Source organism: Oncorhynchus mykiss, chromosome 22, assembly GCF_013265735.2.
Source record: "Oncorhynchus mykiss isolate Arlee chromosome 22, USDA_OmykA_1.1, whole genome shotgun sequence".
NCBI classification, from domain to species: domain Eukaryota; kingdom Metazoa; phylum Chordata; class Actinopteri; order Salmoniformes; family Salmonidae; genus Oncorhynchus; species Oncorhynchus mykiss.
In genome coordinates this window covers 5,602,936-5,612,508 of record NC_048586.1, presented here as the reverse complement: position 1 = coordinate 5,612,508, position 9,573 = coordinate 5,602,936, and the positions used below count along the sequence as shown (strand labels likewise).

Below are 9,573 nucleotides of genomic sequence, written 5' to 3'. Positions count from 1 at the left end.
TGCGAGACTTTTCAACAGAAGAGTTACAGGGTGTGTTAAGTGGTGTAAGGGAGTTATACTACAGTGTAATAAATAGGTGGTGGTAATGCAACATTTATTGGATGCCAACCGCCACTAAACCTCATTGAAGAAGAAGACGCAGAAGGCCCCTACAGACAGAAAATAACATTCTTTAGGACCCAGAAGGATTCTCCTTTGTCAGATTATGTAGGTCACTTTTCTCTCCCACAATTTTCTCTGTAACCAGCAGAGCCGACAGCCGAGCATCAGCTGTTCAACCGGCTTGGAATCAATCGTGGGGGACCAGGGAAATAGCGAAAAGTTTTACATTTATTTGCCCAGAAATCACATGTAGCCTTTGAACTTGGTCACTACCAAAACAGAGATGGAAATGAGGTATTTTTTTATTCATTTACGCTCTTGGTGGATGTAAAGAAATCGAAAGATATTATTATTATTAATACACGATGTGCTACCTCGTTGCAGGTGTTGCTCGTGGCCACCACTGTGCTTTGTCCTGGTTCTTCTGACACCAGCAGCATCGCAATGGCCAGGTAAGCCCTAAGAAAAACTATAAACAATTTGGAAATGTAGCTGCTCAGATGTCTACAACTTGTTGGGTCTTTGTCTCTCGAAACGTCGTAATGTTACCGTTGACAGAACATTTGGGAAGATTGTTGGTAATGTAGGGATACAGTTTTAATAAAAGAGTAAAATATTGAAATACACTTAGACGATGGTTTTACAACTTTCATTGACCAAAACTATTGGAAGGTTGACACCTGTAGGCGAATGTAAAGTAGGGCTGTCTATGCTAAATTACCTTTTGTCCTGAAAATAATCTACAGTTATTTGGGAAATGCTGTTTGCGATGATGTAACTGTGCTATAATGTAACCAGCGTCAGCTATTAGAAACATTGTCCGTGTCGTTTCTTATTGTGAACGGTAGATTACTTTCTTCGAGTCAATATTTATTGTATGAGTTATTTTATATTGGCCCTGCTGATAAGGAACCATCAGGGGAGAAAATAGTTGCAGGTGTACCGGTTAATAAACAACCTCAGGCTGTATTTCAATTTGCAAGGCTTTCTGAATTATTTCATTTGATCATCCCTGCACGTTTTTTTTTTCTGAAATAAGTGTAAATGGACTGAGTGATTGATATATTTAATTCCATGTGATCTTATAGACCAATAACAGAGTTCCAAACCTCTTGGCCAATAAGAGCAAATGTTCAGTTTTCCTGTATTGGACCTTTAAAGCTGCATCCACAAAAACAATTCTCTGTCCAATGACAAAATGTGTAGCTTGGAAACGGCAAAATGTTCTCTCTGATGACAAGAGCCAGATCTTTAAAATGTTCCTAGCCGTTGCCGGAGGTTTGGTTAGTCCGGCCATGCACTGCAGAAGTCCTAGTTAAACTCCTTGTATGCTATTTTTATCCCACTCTAGTTGTTTTCTGATTATGATGGGATCCCTGATTAATTTGCCATCACCAGAGGGGTCTCTATTCCAAAAAAGTTTGAGAACCCCTGCTCTAAGGCAAGAATATTGGTGAAAGTAATGATACAATTAGTTTTCATTGGTATTTTGTGAATTATGTTGAACTGTGTTTTTAAGATTTTGGTTGATTCAGTGATATTTGGCTAGTGAAAGTGTGTTCCATAGCATAGTCCCATGGATAGCATAGTTCCACAAGCAAACACTATGTGCTGGATTGACATTGTATACCCAATAAAAATGGAGTTGTGATTGAGACCTAGTCTATTGAATGTCGATAATCAGGTCAGGATGCAAAGAGAACGATATCTTTCATCTGAACTTATAATTCCACTTTGATGTGCACAGAATGGCTTTGGTCTGTTGACAGGGGCTTTCTCAAGTCCAAAGTCTGCCCTCAGAAATCACATTCCTTCACTGTTTGTCCAGTGTCTTGCTTCATATCTAACCAGAGGTTGGGATGGGGACCCTTGAGTAGAGCTGTGATGATAAAATTAAAATTAACATCACCGACATTGCCTTCCTCTTACCGAAATGTTGGTCATTTACTACACAACTGTTTCTGTGGATTGTTCTAAAACCATTATTTAGTCAACAGTAATAGCCTATGCATTATCGTAATACTTGCTATGCAAGTTTATGTGCCTATCCCTGTTTCACTGTGGGCTGCTGACTCTCACTCCCTCTCCCAACTGTGCGCACCTAGGAACTGAGAAGCACAAGCATGACCGTTGCTCAAAATGCTATTGCGGGGGAAAAATACATTTTTCAAAGCAGCTACTATTGTAGTTGTAGAGAGGAGTGTCACAGCTTTCTATAAATATAGAATGTTATTTCTCACCTCTTAATATTGAGTTTATGTTGAGTGCACCACTTCACAACCGGATTAGGATCTAGTTAGTATGGTTTTGATGCTCCTGCAGTGCACGCTGTTTGCAGTGAATATGCCTACATCAAGAGAGCGTAGTTATGGTAAAACATGGTTTGATTTATCAGTATGTATTTTTGTTCATATCGCCCAGCTCTTCTCTGGAGTGTACTAAGCTCTGCAGTGCACACTAGTCTGGAGAAAGTGGAGTTTCAGAATGGAACTATTCCATACTAAATTATGTATCTCTGAATCTCACTGCAGCCCATTATTTAATTTGTCAAAGTTCTGTCCATTGATTTGTGCAGCTGTCAGATTGAATACAGGGAGGAGATCGACACTTTACTCACTTACCTCATAGAAGCAAGCTGTAGTCGAAATTGATAGATTGGGGAGCATTATCTACATAAATGTAATAAATGTTTTGCAATCATTAATGACGCTTGTTATTGTGTTAATAGTAGTAAGAACTCACAAGGGAAAGCTTAGTGGTGTAATACTGTGAGTAGGTGTTATGTCCAACGAGCTGGGATATTTTACACCTGTATAATTTGGTCCAAATGTCTTTCACATGATTTAAATAACTATTGCTACATAAGAACCAAGTCAAACTAGAATTGAATCATGTTCACTTTATCTAGCTCATTGGGATACATTTCTCCATTTTAAACAGTGTATGGTTGAGACCAGCCTTCAGACTTTTACAAAGTGCCACGTTGGCAGCAAATACGTCAGAAACACTCTAATTCCAGTTGAAAATACAATGTTAGCGACAATGCCGTGGAGCTTATGGTGCCATTAGTTTGGTGAATCCTTATTTGAGGCTAAATTGATTTTATTGATGTATTATATTAAGTTAAAATAAGTGTTCATTCAGTATTGTTGTAATTGTCATTATTAAAAAAAAATGAAAAAAAATTGGCCGATTTAATCGGTATCAGATTTTTTTGATCCTCCAATAATTGGTATCGGCGTTATTATTCATTTTCCGGACACCTGCAGCTAATTTCCTGCAATTCTATCCAACGTGCTATGGGGTTTTGTACTGTGTTTTTATATACTGTATTCTCGATATACAGTTGAATTCGTAAGTTTACAAACACTTAGGTTGGAGTCATTAAAACTAGTTTTTCAACCACTCCACAAGTATCTTTTTAGCTAACTATAATTTTGGCAAGTCAGTTAGGACATCTACTTTGTGCATGACACAAGTCATTTTTCCAACAACAGACAGATTATTTCACTTATAATTCACTATATCACAATTCCAGTGGGTCAGAAGATTACATACACTAAGTTGACTGTGCCTTTTAAACAGCTTGGAAAATTCCAGAAAATGATGTAATGGCTTTAGAAGCTTCTGAAAGGCTAATTGACACAATTTGAGTCAATTGATGGTGTACCTGTGGATGTATTTCAAGGCCTACCTTCAAACTCAGTGTCTCTTTGCTTGACATCATGGGAAAATCAAAAGAAATCAGCCAAGACCTCAGAAAAAAAATGTAAGACCTCCACAACTCTGGTTCATCCTTGGGAGCAATTTCCAAACGCCTGAATGTACCACGTTCATCTGTACAAACAATAGTACGCAAGTATAAACACCATGGGACCACGCAGCCATCATACCGCTCAGGAAGGAGACACATTATGTCTCTTAGAGATGAACGTACTTTCGTGCAAAAAGTGCATATCAAACCCAGAACAACAGCAAAGGCATCTTGTGTAGATGCTGGAGGAAACGGGTACAAAAGTATCTATATCCACAGTAAAAATGAGTCCTATATCGACAACCTGAAAGAAGCCACTGCTCCAAAACCGCCATAAAAAAGCCAGACTACTGTTTGGAGAAATGTCCTCTGGTCTGATGAAACAAAAATAGAACTGTTTGGCCATAATGACCATCGTTATGTTTGGAGCAAAAGGGGGAGGCTTGCAAGCCGAAGAACACCATCCCAACCATGAAGCACGGGTGTGGCAGCATCATGTTTTGGGGATGCTTTGCTGCCGGAGGGACTGGTGCACTTCACAAAACAGATGGCATCATGAGGATGGAAAATTATGTGGATATATTGAAGCAACATCAAAACATCAGTCAGGAAGTTTTAAAGCTTGGTTGCAAATGTGTCTTCCAAATGGACAATGACTCCAAACTTGTGGCAAAATTGCTTAAGGACAACAAAGTCAAGGTATTGGAGCGGAAATCACAAAGCCCTGACCTCAATCCCATAGAAAATGTGTGGGCAGACCTGAAAAAGCCTGTAAACCTGACTCAGTTACAGCAGCTCTGTCAGGAGGGATCGGCCAAAATTCACCCAATTTATTGTGGGAAGCTTGTGGAAGGCTACCTGAAAAGTTTGACCCAAGTTAAACCATTTTAAGGCAATGCTATCAAATACTAATTGAGTGTGTGTAAACTTCTGACCCACTGGGAATGTGATAAAAGAAATAAAAGCATTCATAAATCATTCTCTCTACTATTATTCTGACATTTCACATTCTTAAAATAAAGTGGTGATCGTAACTGACCTAAAACAGGGGATTTTTACTAGGATTAAATGTCAGGAATTGTGAACAACTGAGTTTAAATGTTTTTGGCTTAGGTGTATGTAAACTTCCGACTTCAACTGTATGTACTGAGATCATGTGACGGATCATGTGATACTTTGATTGCACACAGGTGGACTTTATTTGACAAATTATGTGACTTCTGAAGGCAATTGGTTGTACCGGATCTTACTTAGGGGCTTCATAGCAAAGGGGATGAAGACATATGCACAAGTTTTTTAATTTATTTTTTATTTCACTTCACCAATTTGGACTATTTTGTGTATGTCCATTACATGAAATCAAAATCAATTTAAATTGTAATGCAACAAAATTGGAAAAACTCCAAGGGGGATGAATACTTGCAAGTATTACAAGGCACTGTGGGTAGGGTAGTGTGACTATGCATAGATAATAAACAGCGAGTAGCTGCAGCGTAAAAAATGGGGGGGGGAAATACTCTGCCCTCCTTTTCCTGTAGTCCACGATCATCTCCTTTTTCTTGAGGGAGGGTTTGTTCTGGCACCACTCTTCCAGGTCTCTGACCTCCTCCCATTAGGCTGTCTCATCATTGTCAGTGATGAGGCCTACCACCGTTGTGTCGTCAGCAATGATGGTGTTGGTGTCATGCTTGGCCACACAGTTGTGGGGGAACAGGGAGTACAGGAGGGGACTGGGCACGCACCCCTGAATGGCCTCCTTGTTGAGAATCAGCATGGCAGATGTGTTGTTGCCTACCCTTACCAACTGGGGGTGGCCTGTCGGGAAGTCAAGGATCCAGTTGCAGAGGGATGTGTTTAGTCTCAGGGTCCTTAGCTTAGTGATGAGCTTTGAGGGCACTATGCTGTTAAACGCTGACCTGTAGTCAATGAACAGCATTCTCATGTAGGTGCTCCTTTTGTCCAGGTGGAAAAGGACAGTGTGGAGTGCAATAGAGACAGCATCATCTGTGGATCTGTTGGGGCAGTATGCAAAATGGAGTGGGTCTAGGGTTTCTGGGATGATGGTGGCGATGTGAGTCATGACATGCCTTTCGAAACATTTCATGGCTACAGACGTGAGTGCTACGTGTCGGCAGTCATTTAGGCAGGTTACCTTGGTGTTCTTGGGCTCAGAGACTATGGTGGTATGCTTGAAACATGTATTTATTACGGACTTGGCCAGGAACAGGTAAAACATTTAAGTGAATCAGAGTACACATCCTGGGAATCTGTCTGGCCCTGCGACCTGTGAATGTTGAACTGTTTGACGATCTTACTCACATCGGCTACGGTGAGCGTGATCATACAGTCGTCTTGAACAGCTGCTGCTCTCATACATGCTTCAGGGTTGCTTGCTTCGAAGCAAGCATAGAAGTATTCAGCAACCCTTTGTTGTTCATAATATTTTGCAAGACCTGCCACATCCGACGAGCTTCGGAGCCGGTGTAGTAGGATTCAATCTTAGTTCTATATTTATGCTTTGCCTGTTTGATGGTTCGTCAATCAAGGTCAATGGCAGCTTCCACAGGTATGAAAAGCAGTGAATAGGTACCATGCTCATTACTGTTCAGTGGGCGCAGTTAGAGCTGGGCGAATGTATGTTTTTGCGTGATATTCCAAAGGTGGGAAGGCAGGCGACCAAGCTTAGGTCCAAAATAAGCCCAGAGAAACGCATTGAGTTTATATTGTACAGAATTTGGCGAGAGTGATACCTCTCGCGTCACCTCTTCCTCTCTGTTTACACACACACACACACACACAAGTAGCTCCCCCTGCCACAACAACAAAGATGAGATCACGTCTTCCTCTGAGAAGGGTCTTCAACTAGCTATGCATTTGAGGTTTGATCCAACCTTTGTAAAGATACCATTTTTATGTCTCAACTACTCAAATTGCGCAGAGCAGACACGGCTAAAAGGGGAGAATTAACGAACATTTACTGTGGAAAATTAATGCTTAGTTTGTTAAGTGCGCGGCATTCCAGTACCAGAAAACATCTGAACTCATGAGGGGCTGCAGTTGCTCGCATACCCACATCCAACATAATTTTTGTACATTTTGATCAATTCCACACAGTTTGCCATAGAGTAGAGCAAATTTGCAGTTTTAAAGCAAGTCTGCTGCAATTCTACAAATATTCCCGGTGGCGGAGCGAAATGTCTTGTGGCTTGGGGGTAGAAGCTTGGTAGCTGGTAGCTGACGTGCACATTTTTTTGTTAACCTTTTTATTTAACTAGGCAAGTCAGTTAAGAACAAATTCTTATTTACAATGATGGCCTACCAGAAAGCAAAAGGCCTCCTGCGGGGACAGGGGCTGGGATTAAAATAAAAAAATTATAACAATACATTGACATATAAGAGAAACTGTTGATGCCCAACACACTTTCGAAATTGTTCCTTGTGTATTCTACCATTCTTTCTTTGCAATGTCGACTGCGTTCCTAAATTAATCGGATACATTTTTTGTTGGGAATTTAATCCGTGGGCCTTTAGTTGGGCCGCCAGTTGCCCATCCCAGATATACCGATTTGGCAACTCGTTCTCTTTTTGAGAAGGTAGGCCACTTGATTTCAAAAAGTGGACAGGCTAGCATGCTGTTCAAACAGCTGGAGACTGACAGAAGAGTGTGTTCTTAACAATTTAACTGTTCTGTCTTGTTGGCTAGCAAACAGATTCAAGTTGGCTAAACTTGAAATATAGAGATTAGCTGCCTACTCACTAGCACGTGGGCTTGTGGTTGAGAGATTGTTTGAGAGCTGTGTTCTTTTTCTATAATGCTTGCTACAAAGTTAATAATTGTTAGTGAATGTGCACTATGCATGATTCTGGTTAAATTTGTAACAAAAAGATTTTAATGGACTGACTTGAAAGCCAGATCAGTGATTATTGCAAAAAAACAGGTACAAATATTTTGAATAAGTAATTAGTGTGTCTTATGATTGTGGAAGGTTTAAATTTAGCCTAGGTATAACTTCACAAGACTTCCATTATATTATTACTGAGTGTTTTGAAATGCAGTGTATTTGACCTTTTATTATACAACAAAGCTTTTTTGCAGAGAAAACATTTAGCTATAGATCATGAATCATCCATAGTTTTAAAATAACTGAGATGTATATGATTTTAGGCCATGTCTCCCAGCCCAAGGCCATGGTGTCTAATCCATAGATTTTCCGGTCAATAAACTGATTTACCCATTGTTGAAGTCTCTAAGCGTGCCCATTGTCATGGCTGGGAATGTTGTTGCTAGGACATGAGTCATGGTATAGTAGAGTTTCTTGCTCACTCTATGCAAAGTGCCACAGTTATCACTGTAGCCTGGCCAATAATTTAACCCACTTGACTGTTGTGGGAACTGGGAATAGCTGGGGGTTGAAAGGTTGTGTGTGTGCGTGTGGCAAATAGTTCAACCCACTTGACTGGTATGGGGGTTGACGTGTGTGTGTGTGTGTGTGTGTGTTGCAGGCAGGGCTCTGCAAGCTAAAGTCTTGCTGTGTTTTGGTTCTAAAGTATATTATTAATTGTAAATACTTGCTAGTACTCACATATTCCATTACTCAGAATTAGCGATGCACAATATATCGGAATCGTCCGATATTAGCTAAAAATGCCAACATTGGTATCGGCCCGATGTCTGTCTAGTTTAACGCCGATGTTAAAAACTGATGTCAAAGCTTGCATACCTAAACTCAGCAAAAAAAAGTTACGTCCTCTGACTGTCAACTGCGTTTATTTTCAGTAAACTTAACATGTGTAAATATATGTTTGAACATATGTCTCAGTTATTGAATCTTAAACTGAACAAGTTCCACAGACATGTGGCTAACAGAAATTGAATAATGGGTCCCTGAACAAAGGGGCATTCAAAATCAAAAGTCAGTCAGTATCTGCTGTGGCCACCAGTTGCATTAAATACTGCAGTGCATCTCCTCCTCATGGACTGCACCAGATTTGTCAGTTCTTGCTGTGACATGTTACCCCACTCTTCCACCAAGGCACCTGCAAGTTCCCGGACATTTCTGGGGGAATGGCCCTAGCCCTCACCCTCTGATCCAACAGGTCCCAGACGTGCTCAAGGGGATTGAGATCCGGGCTCTTCGCTGGTCTTGACAGAAAACTGACATTCCTGTCTTGCAAGAAATCACGCACAGAACGAGCAATATGGCTGGTGCCGTTGTCATGCTGGAGGGTCATGTGAGGATGAGCCTGCAGGAAGGGTATCACATGAGGGAGGATGTCGTCTTCCCTGTAACGCACAGCGTTGAGATTTCCTACAATGACAACAAGCTCAGTCCGATGATGCTGTGACACACCGCCCCAGACCATGACGGACCTTCCTGCTCCAGAGTACAGGCCTCGGTGTAACGTTCATTCCTTTGACGATAAACGCAAATCCGACCATCACCCCTGGTGAGACAAAACCGCGGCTCGTCGGTGAAGAGCACTTTTTGCCAGTCCTGTCTGGTCCAGCGATGGTGGGTTTGAGCCCGTAGGCGATGTTGTTGCCGGTGATGTCTGGTGAGGACCTGCCTTACAACAGGCCTACGAGCCCTCATTCCAGCCTCTGTCTATTGCTGCTGTGAATAATTACCCCCGGAGAGTGATAAGGGAATGTAGACCGTGTAGTTTATATGTATTAGGGCTGTCCTCGACAAAAACAATTATCTTGGTCGACCGAG

The 9,573-nt window shown here is 41.2% G+C and overlaps 1 protein-coding gene across 1 annotated transcript in view; it reads left to right on the top strand.

The window, feature by feature from the left end:
* Window positions 1-225: 225 nt before the first annotated feature.
* Window positions 226-9,573, top strand: part of LOC110501280 (collagen alpha-1(XVIII) chain) — a 175,247-nt gene continuing 165,899 nt past the window's right edge. The window contains exons 1-2 of the mRNA XM_021578715.2: window positions 226-396; window positions 487-554. Coding sequence (XP_021434390.2) covers window positions 386-396; window positions 487-554 — 79 coding nt within the window. The 5' untranslated portion in view covers window positions 226-385. The remainder of the gene's footprint in view (window positions 397-486; window positions 555-9,573) is intronic.